The sequence below is a fragment of the Laccaria bicolor genome, genomic scaffold, assembly GCF_000143565.1.
Source record: "Laccaria bicolor S238N-H82 LACBIscaffold_23 genomic scaffold, whole genome shotgun sequence".
Lineage (NCBI taxonomy): Eukaryota > Fungi > Basidiomycota > Agaricomycetes > Agaricales > Hydnangiaceae > Laccaria > Laccaria bicolor.
The window spans coordinates 658,798-684,278 of NW_001889894.1; the positions used below are offsets into that span (position 1 = coordinate 658,798).

The 25,481-nt window shown below is 48.0% G+C and overlaps 8 protein-coding genes across 8 annotated transcripts in view; 6 read left to right on the forward strand and 2 right to left on the reverse strand.

Moving 5' to 3' along the window:
* Nucleotides 1–1,843, forward strand: part of LACBIDRAFT_329822 (uncharacterized protein) — a gene marked incomplete at both ends in the record, with an annotated part of 3,787 nt that extends 1,944 nt beyond the window's left edge. Inside the window, 3 exons of the mRNA XM_001883901.1 lie at nt 52–919; nt 1,234–1,506; nt 1,680–1,843. Coding sequence (XP_001883936.1) covers nt 52–919; nt 1,234–1,506; nt 1,680–1,843 — 1,305 coding nt within the window. The remainder of the gene's footprint in view (nt 1–51; nt 920–1,233; nt 1,507–1,679) is intronic.
* Nucleotides 1,844–2,567: 724 nt separating this feature from the next.
* LACBIDRAFT_329823 (uncharacterized protein) lies at nt 2,568–3,321 on the reverse strand (the record flags this gene model as incomplete). The annotated part of the gene is made up of 6 exons (XM_001884018.1): nt 2,568–2,686; nt 2,740–2,929; nt 2,987–3,029; nt 3,078–3,139; nt 3,163–3,232; nt 3,281–3,321. The coding sequence occupies 6 exons, from the start codon at nt 3,319–3,321 to the stop codon at nt 2,568–2,570; spliced, it is 525 nt and encodes a 174-aa protein (XP_001884053.1).
* A 1,213-nt stretch (nt 3,322–4,534) lies between these two features.
* On the forward strand, nt 4,535–5,327 carry LACBIDRAFT_329824 (uncharacterized protein; the record flags this gene model as incomplete). The annotated part of the gene is made up of 3 exons (XM_001883902.1): nt 4,535–4,567; nt 4,951–5,092; nt 5,146–5,327. The coding sequence occupies 3 exons, from the start codon at nt 4,535–4,537 to the stop codon at nt 5,325–5,327; spliced, it is 357 nt and encodes a 118-aa protein (XP_001883937.1).
* A 573-nt stretch (nt 5,328–5,900) lies between these two features.
* Nucleotides 5,901–6,116, forward strand: LACBIDRAFT_303334 (uncharacterized protein; the record flags this gene model as incomplete). The annotated part of the gene is made up of 1 exon (XM_001883903.1): nt 5,901–6,116. One exon carries the CDS (start codon nt 5,901–5,903, stop codon nt 6,114–6,116), a length of 216 nt encoding a protein of 71 aa, XP_001883938.1.
* Nucleotides 6,117–12,455: 6,339 nt separating this feature from the next.
* On the forward strand, nt 12,456–13,024 carry LACBIDRAFT_303341 (uncharacterized protein; the record flags this gene model as incomplete). Its single annotated transcript, XM_001883904.1, has 2 exons — nt 12,456–12,898; nt 12,949–13,024. The coding sequence occupies exons 1-2, from the start codon at nt 12,798–12,800 to the stop codon at nt 13,022–13,024; spliced, it is 177 nt and encodes a 58-aa protein (XP_001883939.1). The 5' UTR covers nt 12,456–12,797.
* A 556-nt stretch (nt 13,025–13,580) lies between these two features.
* Nucleotides 13,581–17,597, forward strand: LACBIDRAFT_303342 (uncharacterized protein; the record flags this gene model as incomplete). The annotated part of the gene is made up of 7 exons (XM_001883905.1): nt 13,581–14,827; nt 14,881–15,389; nt 15,460–15,666; nt 15,720–15,783; nt 15,839–17,180; nt 17,233–17,355; nt 17,412–17,597. The coding sequence occupies 7 exons, from the start codon at nt 13,581–13,583 to the stop codon at nt 17,595–17,597; spliced, it is 3,678 nt and encodes a 1,225-aa protein (XP_001883940.1).
* A 470-nt stretch (nt 17,598–18,067) lies between these two features.
* LACBIDRAFT_329829 (uncharacterized protein) lies at nt 18,068–21,347 on the reverse strand (the record flags this gene model as incomplete). Its single annotated transcript, XM_001884019.1, has 12 exons — nt 18,068–18,229; nt 18,263–18,340; nt 18,483–18,767; nt 18,902–18,947; nt 19,003–19,096; nt 19,125–19,249; nt 19,544–19,858; nt 20,065–20,155; nt 20,225–20,290; nt 20,389–20,933; nt 20,988–21,007; nt 21,333–21,347. 12 exons carry the CDS (start codon nt 21,345–21,347, stop codon nt 18,068–18,070), a joined length of 1,842 nt encoding a protein of 613 aa, XP_001884054.1.
* Nucleotides 21,348–23,642: 2,295 nt separating this feature from the next.
* On the forward strand, nt 23,643–24,128 carry LACBIDRAFT_303346 (uncharacterized protein; the record flags this gene model as incomplete). The annotated part of the gene is made up of 2 exons (XM_001883906.1): nt 23,643–23,771; nt 23,823–24,128. 2 exons carry the CDS (start codon nt 23,643–23,645, stop codon nt 24,126–24,128), a joined length of 435 nt encoding a protein of 144 aa, XP_001883941.1.
* Between the last annotated feature and the right edge of the window lie 1,353 nt (nt 24,129–25,481).

Below are 25,481 nucleotides of genomic sequence, written 5' to 3' on the forward strand. Positions count from 1 at the left end.
GCATCTGATGGTTCAATGTTACCTGCATCCGCGGGGATATTGGATGATAAGTCGGTCACTGGAGCTGCTACTGGGGGCAAGTCACTAGTCATGAAAATCCCGGGGCGTAACATCTCTATTTTACATGGAGAACAGGTTGGGCTGATTATCGCGTTGGTTCTTGCAGGAGATCTGGTTCGAAATGATCTTGTGAAGATCCTCACAGATCACTTGAACTCGGTAAGGTTGATAGTTGACAGTCAGACCGATGTCCCTCAAGTACCACGTCCAGGCTACATGAATGGGAGATCTTACTATCGCTGGATCCTCTCACTCATCAATCGTAGTCGCGCGGTGGTCTCATACACAGCAGGCCATTCTGATCCATCGACGTTGGAGGCCAGAATGAACGGAGAGGCGGACTTCCTTGCAACATCTTCTCAAAAAATCTATGCAGAGCTACCTCACGCGCCAATCCCTTCGTTCTTCATGAATGATTTCACAATCTACTCACAGACGGACGGATGGATAGAATCAAATGTCATGCATTTCATTGACATTCTTATGGCTCGCAAAACGGCAACGGCTCTAGGCATTGGACACGACCTGCGAATGTCGACGTGGGCCCATGACCCGGGACCCCCACCCGACTTTCCTTACACTAAGGCTGTTTCTGCACACTCAGCTGCCGTTCAGCTTTATGCGAGATCAGGTCAGCTTGCCACAGCCGAGGTTCTCTACAAGAGAGGGAAGAGGGATAACGACTTGTGTTGCTTGGGATGTGACGCGACGGGAGACATGCGTCACATATTCGTCCACTGCAAGGAGTACGAACGGTGGAGGGAAGATGCGAGAAGGGAGCTGATGGAGAGAACGGAACTAAAGCTGGTGAACATGCAAACTGAGGAGGCTGTGAAGACTGGCCTCCTCGTAGCAGCTAGTAAGTTCCTTTTCACCCGGGATAATGCGATCATATGGCCACTTCATCGTTCTCTTTATTACCTAGGGCAAATACCTAACCTCGATTGTTTGATCTCAAGAGAGTCTGGTATGGGTGAAATAGAGAGACGACAACTTAGGTCACACATTTCTTCCGATTGGCACACGTCGTCAATCCGGCTAGCAGGACGGATATTTGGAGATTATCAGCGCAGGATGGCGGTTATGAATGATTGTGCGAGAAGATGCTAGTGTATTATTATGCACTATGGTCCGTCGAGGTTGGCTTTCCAGTCACCCTTAATCTTTTAGTAGATGTAGGCGGATGTCTTATTGTAACAATTGTAACACGGCTCAGAAGCCACCTCAACGCGAAGAAATGCAATGTGCACTCGTTCTTCAAGTTTTCGTCCTCGCTGCGTTTGCAAAGCCTGCAATGCCGGTGCAGCCGCACTGATCTCAACGGGTCTTCCGATTGGTTGACGACGTGGGAATGCAAAAGGTCGCTTTGTTTCCTAGGTGCACCGATCGTGGATCTGACGCCTCTTGTGATAGTCCACCTGTTTCCGTTGGGTCTGGGGGTGGAGCGTGTGTGCATCAGTCTGGAAACTCTTGCTAGAAGGTGTTCTGTCCTCTGTACATTATCTTGTTTGGAGTTGAGTTTGTTCGAGAGGTCCTTCATACATGTCACCGCTCGTACATTGCACCCCGGTGTATATTTCAGAAGCAATGTGAACACCATCAGCTTCGCCTCTTTTGAGCTCGGGGAACTCTCAGTGAGAGGGGCGGTGGCATCGCCATCGTTCAAGGCCCTAACCTTTCCATCCTTGTTTTCAAGCGACTGAATATTGTGACCCAAGACCCCTTCTACATGAACAAGACAATCTTTCAAAGGAGTGACTTTGAGCGGTGGCGGAATGGTTAAATGTGTCAATATGACCCAAAGAAGAGTAGGCCCCATCAAACGCCTTTTTCGACACGGCTTCACCATCATCGTCGTAAAGTCGATACTAATACATTGATGAGCGTGATTTTGAGAATAAAACCACAAGGCGCACCATAACGTTGTTCAGTCTTCCATGCGGGCAATTCATTTGAGCCCGCATTACCCGTAGACTTCGGTCTTTCCTCATCGGCATCAGGAAAACATGAGGGTCGTCTTTGAGGATCTTTGGGGTCTTTGGAAAGACCTAAAGACTTCAAAGACATAGAGACCCCACGTCTTTCGGGAGACAGGTACAATTTCTTTCAAAGATGTGGTCATCTTTGAGGGACCATTGAGAATCTTTCAAAGACGAACATAGAGCTTTCCAAAGACCATCTTTGGCTTTGTATGATATCTTTACAAGTCTTTCACTCATGCTTATCATACCACAGATGCACTAAAATCAATCTTATTCAAGTAACGTATAAACAGTAAATACCACGACGTCTGAGATATAAACCATCTTCATCTCTCTATCTATCCAACCCATCATGCCCCTACACACAACTTCCTTGTCAGTGCACTCAGGAGCCTGTTTCAACGGTCTGGCTAAAGATGTGGGATACTGGTGACGGCGATCGGACATTCACGTAGGTAATAGGTCTGTAAATCAATATGAGCACTTCGTGTTTCAAAAAACGAACAGAGATAGAAATACGCAACCTCAAATACTCGAGTGGACGATAGGTTTACAGGTATGCAGGCTTGCCACCAGGAAGAACGAAAGGTCTCGAAGTAGTCCTGTCCGAAGCGTGTCGAGTATCAAGCTTGATATTACACAGACTAGAAGAATTGAGTCAGTCTTATTCAACTACGAGCGGAACAAGGCAACTCACGCAGCCGGATGGAAGCCTGAGAGTATGCCAATGCCGAATCAGGGCACATGCAATTCTCAGAGGGAGATAATGACCCCGGCTGTGAGGAGCGCACGGAGAACGAAGGACACGATGACGGTGCCCCCTGACGACGGGGAGGTTTCTGCACTGGGTGTGGCTTGATACAAAGGAAGCGAGGGGGTTCGGAGAGCTGGAAGAGGTGTGGTGAGAGGAGTATAAATGGGTAATGGTGCGTGTGGTGACTTACGGAGGGCGAGGAAGTCAGGAGGGATGGAGTAGATGAGGCAGTGCTACTGATGAGACATAGTGGGGCGCAAGGACACGTAAATGAGACGTACGGGTTAAGTGAACTTGCAGCTGTAGGTGGAAACGTCGGGAAGACGGCGTAGTGACCGTTGCGCTGGATTTGACGACACGACATACCCAGTAACAGTTGTCAGGACATAGATGCTGTACAATCGTCAATGAGCGGTATTGAGTTGAGCAGAATAAACTACGCACCCAGGTTCAGAAAATACGACGTCCACAATCCCATAGTCACCCACCGCTCGAAGTTTGCAGCTTCCAATCCAAAATTGGCATTTTTGCGTGTCGTCACGAAGCGTAGGTTGAAGTCAGTCGAGTCAGCAGGGTGTTGCGTCCGGATAACTTGTCTCTTTATGCCGGCTATGAGAGTGGACGGAACGATGAACGCAAGACCAGCGGCATGATCGATGAAGAGGAAGAAAATTTTTCTTCAACGATTTCGAACCAACATCACGTGGGTACGCGTTCTCTTGAGGGCCGGGCACTCAGACTTGAACTTATGTAACAGCACAACGCCGTTTTCCATCACGTTCTGTCATTCAATATCCAACAACGTCCTGCTTGATGCGAATGGCGATGGAACCGAGTCGCTTGTGCAGGCATGTTTGTTGACAGTCGAAAATGCCCGGGTCTTGGTGGAAGGGTATCAGCAACAATATATCTCATCCCGGCAAGTTCATTATGGCACCGCTTGATTTTTTCACATCCTGTTTCACTGTCAGCGTTCGCGGGCCCACCCTTTCCACATTTTATGTCAATAAATATATACAGCTATGGGATGTCGAACAGTAACAATCTCCCTCAGAACAATAAGTGGAAAGATCTCGAGATGATGAAAGACCAACCTATGGACTCAAAGATGTGAAAGCTCCAAGTCAGATACCAAAGATTCGCATCCAAAGACAAAGATCTTGAAAGACCACTTTTACAAAGACAAAGCACTCAAAGATTCGGTTCCCAGAGACAAAGACACCAAAGATAACCCTTATGTTTTCCTGATGGGCGGCCTGAAAATTACGGCATCAACCTCAGATGATCGTGGCCCAGAGTTCCCTCTGAGCACAAGACGATCAGAGTCGTCCGAAGGCTTCTTTCCTGACAGCCGCAGATACAAAGCGCTGTTTTCCACGCCTTCGATTTTGCAGGCGTGCCTCTTCAGCGAGGCGCCGTATGGGGGGGTCTCACTGATTTAGATGAGATACTTACTATGACTGATGAAGAGATTGTCGGAGAAGATCAGGTTGTTTGATTTGGCTGGGCCTTCTTTAGCATATAACCGATAGTAGACTGCGCGCATTATGTGAAATAGACGATTTACATGACGAGGAATACTCACTGTCATGATGGTGTTCCCTTCAAGTTTTCATTTGAAATATCTAATCTTACATAAATTTATCATTTCAAATCAAAAGTGCTGGGACTGACACAACACTTACCGGCTCAGTTCCTCCCTGACCAGTGAACCTTGGCTAGAGGTGCTCTCAACTTTATGCGGTCCTTCGCCAGCGGGCATCGTGAGGTTGTAGGTTGGTCGGACCAAATTTGGTTGCGCACGTGCTGCATTCAATAGCCGATGCACCAGTTCAAATTGTCAACAACTCAACAACAACTTCTTACGACTCTGGTCTGGTGCCGTCTGGCTCTCTCAACGTGCTCTGCTTCTGCTTTGCGGAGCTCTCCCTGTCAATCTGTCGTTCTGCAACTCCTAACTTCCGCGACTTTTGATCAGCCTTTCTCTTGTCGTTCAAAATCAAGGAAGCGGGGCTCTCAATGCGACTATTGAAGATTTGAAGTGCAGGATTAACATGTGCAGTGATTTTCCATCCATTTTATTAGTATCATTTTCGCTAATCAAAAGCTTAGATCAGAACTTCACCTCGAGTGCTCCAGCACCTCGCTTTCCAGTGCGTGGAGCAGATTTACTACGGCGAGTTCGATAAGATGTGTTCGCAGCCCACTAGTGATTTCGGTGAAGAAGAGGCCCAAGCAATTCGCTACGGCAGCACGACATTTCTACCACGTCAAGCGAAGAGGCCAACAGTCGAAAGTAAGTTTCCTGTCGTATACATTCTTGATCTTTTACTTATGTGTCTACTCCAGCCCGCTCGTGGTCATACGACAAACCCAGAACACATTTTATCATGCAACTTCCTCGAAAGATTGTCAAGCGAATGGAGCGACAGATCGTCGATGGTGTTGAGGTCGAGCTCGAGATTGAGGAGGTCGTCGATGAGCCTCGCAAACGGCTCTTCTTGTTCCCCGCACCCAGCCGCTGCTCATAAGCATTGTCTCTTCCTTGGGAACGGGGGTCATCTGAGTTACTTACATTCGTCATCGCTCTGCTTTCCTCGCTGCACTGCATATAATATTCTCCTGCACACCATACCCTGAACGCTAAAGAAACTTTACCCTACCCTTCTGTCATTATCGATCCACACATATCTTGCATCCTATCATAATGGTTGCAAACCCTCATGTCGTCCTCGTCGTGCTAGCCACCCAAAAATGTCCCTCACTCCCCTCAAACTCGCAGGCCTGCCACGAGGAGCTGGTGCAAAAAAAAAGTCTGCAAAGAGGTCGAAAAAGAGGGCATTGCTGAGAAATGGGACTAGTCAAGTTGGGCGCAGAAGCAGGTTGCGATGCAGCAAAGACGGGCGTTGACCGATTTCCGTTGCTTTAGCGTCATGCCGGCAAAGAAGCAACGTAGGGATCTAGCCAGGAAGGCGGTGGCGAATGCCCAAGAGGTTTGAGGGAATACCAGGTCGAATAAAGGGTTTTGCAACGCGTTCTCGTTGGTGCCGCGTAACACTAGCCTTTCAGCCCATTGCTCAGGATTCCTTTTTCGTCACTGGACAATGGTAAGAGGGCGGAGTGGAGGACGACTCAACATCAGATATCTGAGTCTACCCCGCCCTGTTACGGCTGCAGAAAAGACCACCTCCGTCCTCAGCATTCTTGGATCCGAATCCAGTGCCCGTGACTGCAAGAATCAGCTCATGGAACTCTTTGACTTCCAGAGCTTCCACATCACTGCCAAAATCGTGACGTCGTCGTGTGGTGTACCACACTAATACGTGAGAAGGGAGTTGGGTAAATCCTTCGAGGGCTGGCGGATGACAGCCAAGCAAAGCCTCGCTCAGATGCTATGGATGTTGATGAGCCCAAAATCGAGGTTCCAAAGACGGCCACTGTTGCGCCTGGCTCTATTGTCTAACCCAAACGGACGGTGGATCTCAATAGCATGGCGTTTAGCCAGGGCGTGCACCTGATGTCGAACAAAAAGGGCAAACTGCCAGATGGTTCATTCAAGGGTTACGAGGAAATCCATGTCCCTGCCCCAAAGCATAAGCCTACCGCGGAGAGCGACTTTGCTCCCCTAACAGCTCCACCAGCTTGGGCTCTCGAAGCGCTCACAGTTCCTAAGCTTGATCGCGTTCGCGGTGAAGTCTTCCCACTTGCTTTCGGTACAGACGAACCTATACTGCTTTTTGCACCAACTGGTGTGGGCAAGGTACCTCTTTTATGTTGATATGAACTTTAATTCCCTAATCATCGCCCTCATAGACAAACGTCGCCATGTTGACGATTCTTAATGAACTTGCCAAGGACCGTAACAAAGAGACCGGAACGTTCGACCTGGATGCTTTCAGCATTGTCTACTTTGCTTCTATGAAGGCCCGTGTCCAAGAGATGGTTGAATACTTCAAAGCCCGACTCAGGGTCTTCGGTATCAAAGTTGGCGAGCTTTCCCAAATGACCAAACAGCATATCGCAGAGACGCAGATCATCGTTACCACCCCGGAGAAATGGGATGTCATAAAGCGCAAAATGACCGACAGTTCTTACATCAACCTCATCATTATTGATGAAATCCATCTTCTTCACGAGCGACGACCTTTTTTGGAAAGTGTCATCGCCGGGACTGTCAGATGGGTGATACGACGGTCTAAGGACGTCCGCCTCCTTGGCCTTTCGCCTACATTGCCCAATTACGAGGACGTTGCAACCTTCCTTCGTGTCATTAGACGAAGGGCCTTTTCTCCTGTGGCGCGTCGTATAGGCCTTGAGGCTTGCGGTCTGCAACAACAGTTCATCGGTGTCATGCTGGCAACGTGAAGAAGGATAGCAACCTTTGAGATCTCTTGCCATTCTGCTTCGCCATTCACCTGGCTGGATTGTCAAGAGGACCGTGGACTCGTCGAAGAGTTGTCTGCGGATGGATCTATCCAAGTACTGGTTTGCATGGCGACACCAACTTGGTGTGTCAATCTTCCTGTTGTCATCAAGGGAACCCAGATTTACAACACAGAGAAGGTGGAGCCCTCGTCCCGAGACGTCTTCCAGATGCAATGACACTGTCACCATCGCAAACCACTCGGAGATGCAATGCTACCTCAGCCCGCTGAACCAGCAGCTACCCGTTGAATCCCAGTTTGTCTCAAAGCTGGCAGACAACCTTAACTCTGAGATCGTGCTTGGGACCGTTCGGAATCGTGACGAAGCCGTTCAATGGCTTCGCTACGCTTTCCTGTGCGTGTACCTTCCTTTTCTCCTCTTCTTCCGAATTTAACACTCGTTTGTAGCTACATTCGCATGCTCAAGTCGCCAGCCCTTTACAGCGTAGGCGTCGACTTCCAGGAGGAAGATGGCGCTCTAGTCCAGAAGCGTGCTGACATAGCTCACTCCTCTGCTGTCCTTCTGGAGAAGTGTCAACTCTTCATGTACGAGAGGAGGTCAGTTCGACTCCAAAGTACAGAGCTCGGCCGGATCGCCTTAAATTACTATGCGACATACAACTCCATAATGGTCTACAACCAGCATCTACGTTTGGTCATGTCAACGCTCCAGTTCTTTAGGGTTTTCGCACTCTCAAACGAGTTCAAGTTTGTACCTGTAAGTTTTTTTTCTAGAGATATCTTACGTGCCGTCATTGACATTTTCTATTAGGTTCATTGAGAGGAGAAACTGGAGCTCCAAAAGCTACTCGAAAGGGTACCCATTCCTGTGAAAGAAAGCGTGGAAGAGCCTGCAGCCAAAATCAACGTCCTCCTGCAAGCGTACATCTCGCAACTCAAGCTCCATGGCCATTCATCTCAGGAATAATGCTTAAGGCCTTCTAGGGTTTGTCGTCGTCGCTGACATGGTCTTTGTGCAGCAATCTGCGCGGCGGTGTGTACTGATTAACCGCTTCCTTCCACTTGTGCTCACTACATTGCTTCTATTATAGTATCCTGAGGGCCGTGTTCGAGATATGTTTGAAACGCGGCTGGGCTGTACCTGCTAAGGCAGCTCTCGACCTTTGCAAGATGGTTGAGAAGAGGAGTTAAGTTATCGTGGTTGTCGAAGCTCACCAAGTATATCAGGTGGGGTTCAATGACGCCTCTTCGTCAATTCTAGGGCGTTCCTGCTGAAGTGATCAGAGGCGGAAGGCAAACAATTCGTGAGTGATATTTTTCCCCCTATCATTTCGTTGCTGACAATGCCTATCTTTCATAGCCTTGGTATCATTACTTCGATCGGTACGCTTTGTCAACCTCGTTTTCAGCCGCATTGCTCAAAGTTATTTAGACCCCTCCTGAAATTGATGAACTCATCAAAATCCCTAACTCTAGACGGCTGGTGCACCGTTTCCAAAGCTTCCCAGAGCTTCAGTAAGTTCTTATTGATGTCTGACTTTTTGGGTATCTCATTGATGAACTTGTTTAGACTCCAAGCGCAAGTACAACCCATCACTCGGTCAATCCTTCAAATCGATCTTTCTATCATACCTGACTTTCGATGGGATGAAAATTTTCACGGTATGGCGGAGACCTTCCTTACCATGTGGATGGCGAGGCGATTATCTTCCGTGACTCATCCTAGGTCATCGATACGCGGAAGATGAACATAACGTTACACTTACTGTTCCACCCAACTACTACGTCTTCATCATCTCGGGTATTGCTGGCTTCACGCTGAAACTCCGCTTCCCCTTGCTTTCAAACATCTTATTTTGCCCGAAAAGTTCCCACTTACTCTGCTCCTCGCTGAGGCTCGACCTACAGCCTCTACCTCTCTCTGCCTTGTACAACAAGGAATTCGAATACGCCTCGATGATCTAGACCTTCAACAAGATCCAAACCCAGGTTTTCCAAGCTCTCTACAACAGACGAAAATCTCTTCATTGGTGCACCTACCGGTAGCGGGAAGACTATCTGCGCAGAATCTGCTCTCCTACGTCTTTGGAGTAAGAGAGAGGAACCCCGAGCGGTTTGTATAGAGCCATATCAAGAAATGGTTGATCAGCGAGTCATGAAACGGTGGGCGAAGTTTGAAAAGCTTCAAGGAGGGAAGGAGATTGTAAGTCTCACAGGAGAAACAAGTCTTCTAGAGAAAAAAGTTGTCATTGTCTGTACACCAACCCAGGTTCGTCAGATCTTTCACTTTACTTTTGGTCTTTTTCTTACTTATTAACAGCGGGATGTCCTTTCACGACGGCGGCAACAACGTAAAAACATCCAAAACATCGGTCTTCTCATTGCTGATGAGGTGCAGTTGTTATGTCGTCACTTCCTGCACACGTTATGTCTCGGCCCAGACGGAAATTAAAACACACATAGTCGCTTGCGGAGTCTCTCTCGTGAACGCCCAAGATCTGGGCGAGTGCACCTTCTCATGCGATTTTTAACTTCTCACCAAGGTATGCGCCTTCCATTGCTCTTCGAAGGCTGCGTACTGATGTTCTTACTAGTGCCTATCCCCTCGATATGGATATACATTCTTCAGTCTTCGCCATCCCTCAGTTCGCCTCCCTGATATCGCCATGTCCAAGCCTACATACCTCGCCGTTCTGGAGCACTCTCCCTCGAAACGCGTCATCGTTTTTGTTCCCTCCAGGCGATAATGCCGACTTATGGTCGACGACCTTCTGACTCACAGCTTAGCGGATGATAAACCTGATCGATTCCTCAACATCGAAATTATCGATTTACAACCGCACTTGGACCACATCAATGACAAGGGCCTTGTTGAAAACACGGTATCGGTTACTACCACGAGGCTCGATAAGCAGGACAAACACATCGTTCAGCGCCTTTTTGAGTCAGGAGCGATCCAATTGCTTGTTGCGTCAAAGGACACGGCTTAGAGCTTGTCTGTGGCAAGTTACGTGGTGATCATCATGGGTGTTCAGTTCTTTGAGGGCATGGAGTATCGTTACATCAACTATCCAGTCATGGACGTTCTCCAAATGATGGGCCACACTTGTCGGCCAATGGAAGATGAGCGCAGTCGATGTGTTCTCATGTGCCAGCAAGCTCATAAGGACTTCTATAAGTTCCTTACCGAAGGGCTTACACTCGAGTCATCCTCCATGACTACTTCCTGGCGGAGATCACGCTTAAAACCATCGAGAACAAGCAAGATGCTGTGGTAAGCGCCTACGATTCCCGTTTATGTTTCTTTATTGTGTTTACGTTCTATCTCTCAGGATATTCTCACTTGGACTTCTACCACCAAATGACCCAAAATCCGAACTATTACAATTCGCACAACTTGTTGAGAACACTCTCAGTGATCTCGTGAATTCAAAATGTATCGCAATTGGTACGTCTCTCGCTTTTCCCTTGTAATTATGTCTAATCCTTTCTTCATCCTTTCTTCAGAAGACGAAATGGACTCGTCGGCGCTCAATCTTGGAATGATCGCTGCCTACTACAATATCTCATGTGAGTGCCCATTGCCTGGCAGTCAGCCAATGGCTTATTTGTTTGTTAGATGTGATGGTTGAGGTGTCCACCTTGTCACTCAAAGAGCGTACGAAGCTGAAAGGCCTTCTCAAAGTTGTGTCGTCATTGGCCGAATTCCAGACTATCCCAATTTGGAGACATGAAGATGCCTTTCTTCGCTGTATCTACGACCACGTCCCAGTCAAACTAGAGCGGGCTGATTTTGAGGCCCCCCACTTCAAGAAGTTCTTGTTGCGCCTGATCGTTCATCCCCAAGTAAGGAACATACCGGTCAAATAAACCATTACGGCCCAAGCTGACAACTTTTCCTTAGTGCAGTATTTCCCTGCATGAACCCTATATTTGGCTAATCGAGCGCCTACTCCCAATAATGCTGGATCCATCCTTAGACTCGTTTTTCTTCTGGAACTCCGGCTCGGAGGCGGTAGAAGCCGCTATCAAGATGGCTCGCGTGTTCACAGGACAGCAGAGTATCATTTCTATGCAGGGTCTGTCCTTAAATAACTATCCTTTGTACGTTCATTTAAACAAGTCGTTATACAGGCGGCTACCATGGCCGCACCTTCGGAGCCATGGCATTGACAAAGAGTAATACCATGTATTCGCAAAGTTTCGCACCTCTCATGGTCTGTCCCCTGTCTTCATTCTAGACTCCCCGTCTCTCCGTTTCAGCCAGGGGTATTCACCACTTCATTCCCATATTGGCACCAATCCGGCTTCCAGCCATCGACGTCCACCCACACGCTATCCCAACACGCGCTTTACCAGCTGGATTTGCTCTTCTCGCAACAAACTGCGCCCTCAGATACCGCTGCCATCATCATACAGCCCGTGCTAGGCGAAGGTAGCTACGTGCCCGCGCCTCCCGAATTCCTTTACGGACTGAGGGAACGATGTGATAAGCATGGGATCATGTTGATTGCGGACGAAGCGCAAAGTGATTTGGGGGGGGAGGACTGGGAACTACTTGCCATTGGGATGCGGCCAGATATTTTGATCACTGCGAAGGGGTTGGCGAATGGGTTCCCGCTCATTGGTGTTATCTCGAAAGAGGTGACGGATAAATTTAAGCCTGGTTCCATGGTCGGTTTTTAGTGACTCTCTTTCTAAACTTTGACTGACTTTCCAATCTAGGGAGGAACATATGCGGGCAACGCTGTATCATGCGCTGCAGCAGTTGCAGTTGCTGATGATCAGAGAAGTGAACATCTTGGGTATGCTCGCTTTCTCTTCCTCTTCCATCAGAGATTGATCACTTTCTACCTTGCAGATTAACAGAGCTCTTCTCAGCGCTCAATGCGCTGAAGTATTACATAAATCTCCGACCGCCCAAGAAAGATAGAGAGGGGTGGGCTGATCACGAAACCCTCCTCAAACTTTGCGCCTTCAGCTTCTTTCAGAGCAGCAACATCACCTTCATAACCACCTCCACCACCACAAAGGCCCCGAATTAAAGTCAATCTACTCAGATTGGTGCTACTCCATTCTCCCTGTCGACACAGGACGTGATGGACGCAGCGTTGATTCTCGACCCCTGACCTCAAATTACCCCAAGACCCCCCTTGGTCGTCAACCATCTTTGCGAACCAAACTTTCCCTGCTGAACCTTAACAGAAACAGAAGTCGCCAAGATAGTCTTGGCTCTCTCCATCATGCAGCAGACCAGTGGACGAAGGACACGCTGGTATCACTCACGAGCAGATGAACGACGAAATTGGCAATATATGATCTGCAACGGGCCCTTCCCATCCCCAGCTCCCCTACCCAAAGAAAAGGCAAACACTCCCGGAAACACAAATACGAGTTCTTTATACCCCTTCACTATTCGTTCCTCTGCAAAGGATTCTGTCCCTAACCGCCTAATCTTTGCTGTGCAACCACACCGCCCTGTTCCCTTACGACAAATGGCCCCTGGCGAACGGACACTCGACGTTGAACAGAAAGAAGATGTCAAAGAGTACGGGGAACTCGTTGAACTCCTTGACATGACAGGAGGCCATTGAGAAGTTTGGTGCGGATGCGACAATGTTGAGATTGCTGGACGCTCGGGACACTCTGGAGGATGCGAATTTCGAGGAGAAGACAGTGAATGCTAATATTTTTAAAGTGCATCCTTCGTTGAGATGGTTTTACCACTTCGATTCATGTTGCTCTGGCTGATCTATTCTTTTCTCAGGAAATTGTTAACGACCATGCTAACCTTTGATATGGTCCTCGAACTTACCTTGAACTTACCGCGACGAGGCCTTTGAGCAAAAGGCCAATGAGCTGATCAGCGCTACCCACAATCATTACGAAGTGTTCGTTCCTTATTCCTCCCACCCTCGGATTCCCTTACCCATTTCAACAGAACAAATTACAAAAAGCCCTGAAGTACGGATTCTAAGAGCTGCAGAGCGCGCGAGATTGGTATCGTGAATTGACCTCAGACGTCGGCATGGGCGTAGATCTTATATCTCTGTTCTGCTAGTCACACCCACCGCACTTCACTTCACCGAACACATCTGGCCAAGCATTCTGAAGAACCTCTCAATCTATCCCACTTGGCTTGGCCGGATATGTGAAGAATATCCGAACCGATACTTCAGAAACTGTAATGTACGGTAGAAAGCAATACTCCCGTTACTATAGAAGTTCTATTGTTCTCTGCTGCAGTAGTAAAATGAAAGGCCTTAGTGAAAGGTGAATTCAGATTATAAAATTTCAGTAAATGAGTGCGCTCGTAAGTTTCGTTTGGTTGTGGGAAATTCCACTTGCAGTCATTTGCAGTTCAGTTTCTTGAAATTTTACGCAAACGATCTTTTGCCAATGAACTCCAACCAACAAGTCCGCACGCTGCGCCCTCGGGGAGAAAGGAAGCGCTATACTGAGACACGCTGCGCAGATTCTGTGCTTGAAGACGAGAGCGACAGCTTCTCTTCGGACTCTGCCAGTTCCAGCAGTGGCGAGGAGAACCGGGATGATTCGGTAACCCATCACATTCGCAAGAGGAAAGCATTGGCCGCAGAGCACAGTGGCACTCAGGTTTACAAACGTCAAAAGATAATTGGTGGGTCGGAGGTTGCCTCTGAGTCCAAGAAGGCCTGCCGCAGGAGAAAGCCTGCCATGCAAAAATTCTTTACCGCAGCTCGTGAAGAAAAATACGAAGAACCCTCAAATGGGGCCACAGGGCAGTTCCAGACTCAATTGCAGAGATGTCAGACGGAATCTGATGCAGGACAGCACTCTCATAACAGCTGTGGCCTTCTCGAATTTATGGACTTCACCTATTTGGAAGCGCTTCAGCTTGTGGCGTGTCGCCAGCATGAGACTATACTTCCCCTTGAATCAATCAAACCACACATTGATAGGCGCCATCCTCTGGGCTTGCCTCGAAATCTCAAGTGGCATAAAATTGAAGAAATGTTAGCCCACCTCAAGGTGGCATTTCCTTGCGCAGGAACATCTTTTGAGAACATCGCCCTTCCCAAATCCCTGGCTACACCTCTTGAAGGTTTCTCCCAAGAAAGCATCAGATACAGGTTCATGTGTCCAGAGGCAGGATGCGGGAAATGGATAGTTCGCAATGACATCTATAACGGAGGTCCCAAGGCTGAATTCCATCACCACCTCTCTGTTCATCACGGCAAAAATACCTGGCCAAAAAATGTGGAAGGCAGCTGGGTGCAGGCAATTCGTATCCATTCGGCTACAAAGTCACAGTCTGGCACAAAACACTACTTTCATCTGGATCGCTACCAACCCCCTCAGAGCTGGCACGTTATACAGCCCTCCTTTCCTACCAAATCTTTCTCTGCTCCCCCAAATGCCACCTGGTTCAAGGAACTACAATGGTGCATGTTACGGGAGAAGATCCAACATATCCCATTCCATGAGGTGAAGAAACTCATTGCTCCCCCTTCAAGGCAACTCCTCCAGGATCAATCAAGAGATTCTAAGCGACGCCTGGAAACGGCTCTGCTTTCAGTAAGGAAGCACATTACGAAATACGTTGATCATGGCCAACAGTTTATTGGTTCAATCCACGAAATATATAGGATTGGGTTACGTCCAACGTAAGTTTCCTGTTTCCTCGGATGTGCTGAAACCTCACTGACATATAACCTAGTGAAGAAACAAACCTGGCCATCTTTCGAACAATCAAAACGGCGAATATAAAGCATTACCGAGGTCCTCTTGTGAAAGTTGTCGCTTTACTGCTCCGGCTCTATGAATACTCACAATTAGGAACGCCTCAAGAAAAAAAATTGGCCTCTCTTCTTTTGGATGCAGAAATTTTGCAGAGCGCCGACTTGAAACGCCTCTGGGGTATCCTGAATAAGACTGAAGGACGCGACCCAAAGGACTACATCCCTCGCAGCTTACATAAGCTGTTAGCGTCATTGCTATGCTATCGAAGCCTTCCAGAGGCTAATATGGCCTGTCCCACAGAAATGCTTCTCTTCCTTAATGCTCTTACGGAGTCTGGATATAACACAGCTGCTTCTGTTAAAGGCGTTTGTTGTAAGCTCCAGTTCAACTTTCGCATCATCTTTCTCCACATCGTCAGATTGGAGGCAAAAATGGTGCAGGAGTATGAACCTTTTAATAAGGGACCTCCTCCAGCATCTGGTGCAGGTAAGAATCTAGCTATAGCTTTATTTCATTGACACCTTCATTGAACAACCTGGTCTTTCTCTGCTTGCAGAAGAAGAACCATCACAACCTCTACTTGAACCTGCAAACTCTGATGGGGATGACGATGACTCGAGTGACGGTGACGACGATGACTCGAGTGACGGTGACGACGATGACTCGAGTGACGGTGACGATGATGATGAAAATGACAAGGGTGATGATGATACGCATGAGGATGAGATGAATGATGAACCTCTGGATGTGATTCTGAAGGCCGGTAGGTTGTCAAGTCATTCATAATGCCAGATTATGAACTCCTCAACTGTTCAGTGGAAAACATCCAGGTAGAAGATTTCATCTCCCTACCAAAGCCAGAGGGGGAATGCCTTGCAAAGTAAGTTCATTCTTCTGTAGCCACCATATACCAATCCCATCTACTGACTCTTTAGAGCTTTCAAGAAATACCAAAAGTATGTACTAGGGAAGTCAAAAATGGACTACATCACACCTTTCCAACGCAATACGCACGTCTGGATGATTGTTGCTGCAGCAGCCAACAAAGAACCAGTTGGAGCACAACTAAATGTTTCAATGATTGACGACTTGATCAGCGTGTCGCATGGCAGTGACCAAGTTAATCCTCCGAAAACAATTTCCATTCGAGACTGGTCGGCAACCTCTGCCTCCGCTATGGTTGAATTCCAAAATTCGGTGGAGCGTCTTCTCCCAGATGGGGTTGATATTTCAAACTTTCCGTTGGAAGTTATATCTGATGATCTCATTTCCTTGGCTCCAGTTCACAAACAATCTGTCAACGAAGGCGCTCTTCAACCCTGGACAGACAGGGTCTACTCGGCATTCATGGATCCCAGTGAAAGCCGCCACCGCCTATTCTCTGGCCATTGGCTAACAGCAACTGCGCTTGACCAATGGCTGAAATTAGAGCAAACTGAAGTCCTCACAAGTTTAGCTAAAGTTTTTTCCCTATGCTGTGGTATCGGGATCCCAGAATTCAAATTCGGCTACATCATCTTCGACCCACCTCCAGGCTGCAATCGAAACATATGGCTCCTCAAGAATGGCCTTTTTGCTTTCAATGATCCAACAAAATCCTATGGTCGTTCTGACACGATGACACGTTTTTTTGCCATCCCTCGAGGTGTGACCAGGCATCTTGCAGTATTTCTGTATGTGCTTCGGCCGTTCGGCATTCGCCTCCTGAAGCTTCAACAGCGGCATGTGCCTTACTATTCATCCAACATCTGGGCTCTGGTTCAGCGATCTCGATACTTGAATGGACAGAATGACTGGCTGTGGTCTGGCCGACGTATTGCAATGCAAATCAAGGTCATCACGAACAAGTTCTTTGGTGTAACCTTGACACCAACACTAATTCGAGAGATTGTGTTCCGTTTGACTTCCCAGTATTTGCCATGTCTGTTGAATGGTCAGCATTATTCCCCTGTTGACCAGCAGGCGCAGCATTCAATGCACACATCATTGTGCCACTATGGATGGGTCTCCCATTTCCCTCCCATTGAGCAACTACGGCTAAACCACCCAGCCAGACAGCTTGCTGTCAGTGAGATCTGGCAAGCAATTCTACGCTTGGGACCCATGAATGATGGATGGAGTGGAGCTGTCACTACTTCTCAACTCACAAAGGGACTTTTCCGTCGAATGGAAGCCATTCAAATTGCACGTTGTCTCATTTTTGACAAATATGGAGTTCGGTCCTCTGCAAGCGCACTCAAGGTTTTGGGGGATCTACCCTTTGTGGTCTGCGATACTGTGGGTATACTTAAGTGCAGATTGATGACTGTTCACTAAATGACTAAATCAGGATCACTTCGGAGACACTGCTCTGGTGCAAGTGACCCGGGCACTAATCACGTCCATCCAGAAGATCCATGATGGATCCGTCGCTGAGCCCAATGTCAGTGATGTTGCAGAAGCAGCTGCTCTTGTGAGTACAATACAGTGCCTTTTTCAATGCAATATTCTTTAAGCCACAGATCTCAGATAACTCAAGAGCTTCAACAATTTGCCTCCAATGAGCCGCTCACTATAGGCATGGGTACGAGCAATGCCCTGCTTGAATATACAAGCCTCTACACAGTCTTGTTGAAATACTTCGCCAAAAACTCACTCTCAAACGAAAACGCATGGATCAAATTCCAATCAGATGTCACCCAAAATCTCCAGTGAATTAGACTTCTTGCAATTTGTAAGGTGCTATTTGGTTTGAAGTATCGTAGTATTTGAACTTCAATGTATATCCAATTTTCCAAGTTGCCATACAAATAGAATGATTGTCATATTGCCAGCGCAGTCAAGCATCTCTACCTGGCGCTAATCATGCATACTTCATCCAAGGGAGGCTGGGAGACAAGCGTGCGCATGAGGAGGACAGTACCCTATTCCATCAGCAAAACAGCAACAACCTTGGTTTTAATCTTCGCAAAACTTTGCGACGTTTTGCTCCACCTGAGGCTTCCAATGTCGTAGAATTAATATGATGAAGTATAGAAGGGGTGTCAAACTATCTAGGACTATGTAAAACTGAACCAAGGTTGCTGGGTGAATGTAACGTTGAAGTCGTTTTTGTAACGACATTGGAAAGTCGACTGTAGATTCTTTGAACATTCTAAACTTGATTCAATATAGAATATAATGAGTTACGAGTCTGCGGAGCCGTCAGACTCGTCGTTGGGGAACTTGTCAACCACTTCCGCCTCGCCATCCATCTCCTCGTCAACCCTGGAGTCTTCTTCGTCCTCGTACCCATAGTCACCCTCCTCCCCGCCACATGATGAACCTTCGCTGCTCTCATGATCATCCTAGCCACTCCCTATATCACCAGTTGCCTCTACCCCATCCATAGTCTCTTCTTCAGCCCCTTCGTCCACTTGTTCTAATTGCTCCTCAGTGTCGTCTTCCACAACAAGATCCTGTGGGGCAGCAGGAGGGGCGAAATCATGGGTTGCTTTATGTCCTATACCCCCCGCCAAGATACCTCATCATCATATCTCAGTCAGCAAACCTAAAGGAATTAAGCATAATGAAGTGAAAAAGGAGTTATAGAGAACTTACATGCCAACGTAATATCTTAGCCACTCCTCCTCGTCTTTTTTGGTTGTGAGAAATGGAACGGCCCAGGGGTTCTCGGGAACAGCCTTGTGAGAAAGCAGGCATGAGATGTGCGGCTCGAATGATATCATTGGGGTCCAAGAATCCAAATGCGCGGTCCTCATTTCCGTCAAAAAATCTGATGCGGGGCAAACAACAGGCTTTGAATCCGCTGCGATACTCTGTGTCGTGACCAAACCAATGAACCCACAGGAAGTCCATTGTGTGAGTGTCGTCTGCTGATGTTGACTTGGGGTCAACATCAAAGGTGTTGACGTGGAAGATACCGATGCGTAAGGTCCTGTGTTTGTAGAGTCTGTCGTGTTCGAATCGGATTGTTGATAGATCTTGATCCGTGAAGTTGTTGTCATTGTTCTTGGTACCCAGTATTCGTGCCAGAAGATGGTCTTTAAGCAAAGGGACAAAATTCTATCATAACTTCAGCATATGAAAGCGAGACACAAACCAGAGATAAGGAACTCACACGAAGCTTATCCGATTTTCGCTTTGAAAGTTTTCAATAGGACCCCAAACGTTCGAATCCCACTTGCACCTTGGATATGACGTCGAGAACCACCCTGCAAATATAGCTCTGTTGCCCATTACTCCAAGGCGAACAGATGTTCATCATAAATACCAAAAACACGACGGTCAGATCAGGGCCACAAGCCACAACACTCGTACGTCCCCCAATTCCGAATTCTGCAGCCTCATCTCCATAGGCGAATATCCTGGCAAACGATCATCTGATATTCCTTGGGCCAATGCCGATAGCTGTTGCCACCTCAAAACGCGGATTTGTTCCGTCAATGACCGTATAGCCTCTTTCATCACAGGCATCAGCGTATCTGCTTCCCCATCATCCCCTGATAACGTAGAACCTGCGCTCAACGCCTGAAGGCCTGAAGCTCTAGCATCTCCCGCTGTACTGTCCTCAAACGATTGTCGAGCTCCTCCTGTCGTGTGCAGAAGGATTCCTCCAGTCCATGTGTTCCAATATTTGATCTAGTGTTCGACGTTAAAACCTTTGTAACTGGATCGTCGCGGCAGTGGACAGGTGCCTCCGATACAAAATTTCCAATGCTGCCAAAAGCGTTTCGTTGGTATTATCCCCCGGAACGCTATCATCTACCCAATTCCCAAACCATTCGACAGCCTCCCAGGCAGTCATACCACAGTTACCAAATGAAGCCCGCCATTGCAACTCTGGTTTTCCGGCTAACGGAGGCGGAGTGCTACCTGAGCGGTATCCACGACCAAGATTGGCGGCCAACAGACCAAAGGGAAGATGACAAGGATCAACGCCACTATACCACCTGCTGTAGCCCCAATAATGGCCCCTACTGGAGTCCTCGCAGTAGCTGGTACTGTACTCGCTGCATGGCTAACTGATGATTCTTGAGACGTAGGCCTCACGGATGGCGACAACGTCGCCACGGAGGGGGACGATGTCGTCACGGATGGCGACAAAGAAACATCATCCTCATAGCTGGGCGAAAGGTAGTGATAGTAAAACCAGAAACCAGAATTCAGTGATTGGGCTTACGTGTAGATTGCGTAGTCGAAGTTGACGTATAAGGTTACAGGACCCTTGGTAGTGATGTTTAGCGTATGGTTGGCATATGGAGAGTCTTCGACTCGAGGTTGGTATGAGAAAAAACCAACGCATTGTGTTGGAATCCAGCAGCTGATAGATCAGGTTGTACTTGTGAAGAATACTGGAGCTTCGCCATCAACAGTGAAGTTCGCGCTGGTGAGAGCTATGGTGCCATCTGACAGGTGGGAATTTGCAAGAATGAAAAACACTTAAATTGCAGTTCCTAATAAACATTGGTCAGGATGTCGAGACAAATGAATATTTCAAGCACACCAGTAAACTGCATACTGATTCCCATCAACCCCATCGTGGGGCGGTGTGTCCCCGCAGTATATGTCCCATTGACCGCCTGGGCTACGGAGGGAACATGAGAGCACTTGCTACTGTCACACGTTTGGTCGTCCCATACGTTCTCCGTCGGGAAGTAGACCGGTCGAAGGCCGGTCACAGAGTCACCAAGCTCATCGTCGATTGTCCGATTCACGATGATAGTGGCAAGTCCTGGCTGCCACAAGTAGAGAGACGTCAGAGCGTAGCCTATCACACTCAATTTCATGGTCACCAGCATTTTCTGACAGAAACTTCGGAATGCGCTCGAATAATCTTGAAGAGTCGGGAATTTGACGGTGATCCTTTGGCGTGATATTTGGAAGTGGGTCGTCATCGACCGTCGTAACCAAGTAGGTGTCATCTCGGCAATGATGCTTGGATCTGGTGCGCTGTCTGCTGAGGATTCATTGCGCAGGAATCGGTAATTTGCCTCTTGCAACGGAATGTTTCGTTGGTGCGTGCGTAGAAGCGCTTGACTCGTCGATGCCCTAGTAATCAAAGTAAAAGTCAGTTTGACAACTCAAGTAAAGTTGTCGACGTACCACTTGCGTTGAAAAATTATCTGTTGTACGGTAGTAACGAAGTGTTGCGAAAGATAGCAGCAACTTGTCCTTGAACTTGTCTCGTAGAAACTTGTTACATAAGCACGTGATCACACGCCAACATTCGGGGCGCGTCAAAATCTCATTCTTTGCTCGTCCTTTCATCCCCACCATCATCGTTCCTCTGCCCTATCATTCCTTGTGCTTCTCCCTCTATGCCACAACACAGGCACAGCAGGAGGGTGATGCCTCATGATGAACTCGAGCCGGCATTGAGAAGCAAACGACAACAAGACTCTGCAACCGAAGTACAACGGAAAAAAAGGAAAACAACAAAGTACATACATTTATCTGTAGCATTTGGAGTGCTCATGCTACAAGTGTACTCAGGAAGGCCAAAACAACAAGGGCTGAGAAGGTCAAGCCATTTCGCGACTTTGCGAAACGGATTGGCCGCCGCGGATTTACAAAATGATTGAAAAGCGCCCTGGGTGGAAGAGTATACTAGCGAAGATTGACAGGGGTAATGAGAAGTGGTCCATTAATCTAGTCGATGAGGTGCGTACTTTTGACTTCGTATATGCGCGGTTGTGATTCTTATATTATTGCAGATAAGAGACGGCTCCTTCCGGCAAAACAGGTCGTGAGCACTTGGCGCTTCACCGAGCCAACGGAGGTACTACCATTTCCAGAGCCGCGGACGAAAGAGACGTGGTCGCCGAGTCTGAACGTCACAAGAATCTAGGGAGGACAGCCTCGCCCAGTGATGAACGTGAAGGTAACGGTGGTATACTCATAACCTATCTCTGACCACCATTGTCCATTGCGCTCAACTCATTTCAGCTATGTCAAATTCCGACACGGAATCGGACTCCCAGTACGACAACGACACCAAACATGGACAAGCGTGCTCGTTCAACTACACCACGCCTCAATTGCATTGTCCGTGGCGGCTCAACAATACATTCGCACACCTCAAAAGGTGACCTGTTCGTCCTCAACTTGAGGAAGCCTTGGTCCCATCACCCCGAAGCCCAATGGAAAGGCAAAGAAAGCTCGAGGGCGGAAGATTCTGGCTGTAGAGATCGCCACATGGCACATGCACACTGTGGAGTCGCAACACCCAATGCGAGGCGGTCACTTAGTGCTCAACATCGGCTTTTTTTCTTGTTGAAGCTCGAAATACTCATCCAACTTTCAGATCAGAATGGATTGCTCACGTACACGCTTGCTATTTTCGCTCGGTTACTTCTCCAATGTTCAGTGTCCTCGTCACCTTCTTGTTCCCTTTCAGTTACTTTTCCGTTGTAGGCTGTTTCTGTCTTCATGTTTTCTAGGATGCGTAATAATATTGCTTCGTGAAATGTCATTGCTTTCCCTCAGTGTAAATCACTCGGAGTATCACAATGCATTGTGACAACAACCTTGGATTACCTTGGAAGGTGCACCATACTTGCGAGATTTTCCATAGTGACCAATTATTTCCCCTCCTTCCAATGTGATGGATGGTCTACCAATGGTCTACAGACTTTTTTTTGGCTTTTATTCTGAGCTCAAACTTACGTTTGTACCTCAATCTCGCATACTTTGCAATCATTGCGTCACATTCCAACTTTGTTTATGATAGGGTAAGGTCTGAATTGGCTTAGAATTCAACCACTACATTTGTGCTGATTGGTCGCATTGTAGCACCTTACATTGTAATGTAAGGTTTATGCGGTTTTGCTGATGTCTCTAGAGGAGTGATGTGAACCAACGAGCTGCGAACTCCTTTCCCATCTCCGAAGTTCCTGATACTCCTGGTATGGGCCAATTGCCGCCTGGCCTCCCGAAACTGCTCCCCACTCTTCTCCATGTCCCCCGTAATCCACAAGCCCATCTTCTGCGCCCGAGTTCCCGCCAAAATGTTCAACGCCTGAGGCAGTTTCATGGGTCATCTATGATCAGAAAGATTTCGAGTCGGAGGATGCTAACGCTTAGAATAAATCCGGGACAAAGCTCCCGGATTTACGTAAGCATTAGCCGGTGAAGATACGACAACGACATGTCCAGTGGCATCCGTTGTGGCGTCGACGGCTAAGGGTGGCTACAACGTTGGCCTCAGATTATGCGCCTCTCTTCTACGCCTCCTTTCTCTCATCGCCATCGTCGTCGGGCGACAACAAACGGTACAGACTGCCAGCGCGCATTTTCTTCTTTGACGATACCGAGGTACGATTTTCGACCATTCGATGCGTGACTTACGAGAAGATTTAAGCCGCAATATATGATATTACAGTTCACTCGATGGAAATTCCTATGTCTCGCAGGATGAGGGAAAGTCTTGAAATAAGGCGGGGGGCATTCCCCAGGGGAGGTGGTCATGGTAATCGAGCACCCGTAATACAATCGCTACGTGAGTCTCTTCAGAACGTTTAGAATGGCCTTGGCTGATGTTTTGACGCTTTTAAGACAACCGCGCTCGTCAATAGGAACATTCACTACTGCACCGGAGACCGAAGAAAGACATGGCGCTATTTCCAAGTTTCAGTGCCACCCTCTCTCGTCGCCAGGCCGCTGTCTTTCTATTTAGAACCCAAGAGATGGGGATCTATACTTTAACACGGAACCGCGTGCAACCGACAAGGGTGGGGCATGTCGACTGGGACAAACTCAATGTTAAGGTGCCACTATCCACGACACAAATCAGAAAAAAATGCAAGAAATCAAAGAGGACTGACCGACGGAGATGATATCCCACGCTTGCTCAGTCAAGTCTTGGAAAGACTTGTTTACCACAACGAGGTAGGTGTCATGCTTACTTTTTGTGACTCATAATTTGACATGATATTTTAGACATATCATACTAAAGAAGCTTTCAGAGACACGCCCCAAATCCGCCTCTCCCAAACCTCGCGTTGTCAATTTGCGCACAGCAGCAAAGGCTTCAATTGTGAAGACCTTTTCAACCTCATCTATCGCGTCGCCTTCGACACCTCAAGCGTCGACGGCTCCTACGCCCTCTCATCCAGCTGCCTTTTCTCCAGCAACGACTTCTACAATGACCGCAAAGTCGAAGACCTCGGCATTGGGAAGAACGCAAAGGACGCCATTGCCATTGTCATCGTCTCCGAATACACCGTCGTCGCATTAAACTCTTGACTTGCGACGACGGTGAAATGTTGCTTTACGTCACTGTGGATACGAACACGTGGGCAAAGGTGCAGTTTTCGCATTCCTCCTCGGCCAAACTGTGGGAGAACGCGTATACGATCGTGGAATCGCTGACACGCTCTCTACATGGTGCTTCAAGATGAGCAGTAATGGGACGCTGTTCTTCAGCAAATTCATTGGCACGTTTTTTGACGAAAGTTTGAAGGACACAAACAGATCGACATGGGATACCTCAACTACGAGGGGCTGTACGGTGTCGATGCGGTGGGCCCTCGGCCTTGCCAATATCACTTTTGATGACGGTACCTCGCTCTGATTTTGTCATTCGTCAATCGGGACCAGCGGGGCTACGTCGATCTTGAAGATGATTGGCCTGGACGGCATCCCTCTCATCAAGGTTGTGTCCATCCCCCCCAGATGCAACGCTTTCCGGCCATAAACAGTTCCAGGGCCGAATCACGCACAACGACGGTATGCGCCTCCTTCACTGCAATCTCGTCGACCGATTGGAAACGGGGACTACATAGAAGTTCTTTACACCACCAGTTGTCGACTTGCAGGGGAGCAAATGTCTGTGGCAGGGTAACGTATGCGCTGCTTGTTTCTGGCTAGACTTCAGTCTGGTCTTTTCTTCCAACAGAGCCCTTCACATTCACGGCTATACTGAAGGGACGGATCCACGAGCCACGTATAGCATGGGTGCTCATGGCCGTAGGAAACGTTGGCGAAGACGTCGGCTCCACACCCTCCTCAGCCGCGACGCTGGCTTTACAAGGCAGGAAGGCCACAACGATGTTCATCTACGGCGGTTTGACGACTCCAGATCGATTCTTGTTTTAGCTAACGAAGAAACCTACCGACCACATCCTCTTCAGTACAGACGAAGATTTGACATCGCGAGACGTCCTCTATCGTCACCATTCCTTCTGACAGGAGTCGTTCTCATCCTGTTCGGAAGTTTCGTGCGTACAGCCGGTTCAATCGCGGTCCATATTGACTTCACGCAAAAAATGTTGGTGGATTTGGTTCTATTCCTTCGTTTCCTGTGCTAACTTCTCTTCCTTAGGTGATGTGGAGCCCGAGTGTGAATCGCTCATAGCAATGTCTCTTTGGCCCCATTTTCTTTTGGAGGTAATCTAAAAACTTAATGTCCAATCTAGACACTTTACCAACGCCGCATTCGCAGTATGGCTGACACTAGGATACCGCAACTTGCAGAAACAGTGAAGAGTTTTGGTAAGAATGGACAGCATACCGTTTGCTTCCCTACTCCAGCGATGGTGAGAGACCTGATCGTGGTCCTGAGCGTCACTGCCTGGCCTCAAGTCTCATAGCTGGTTC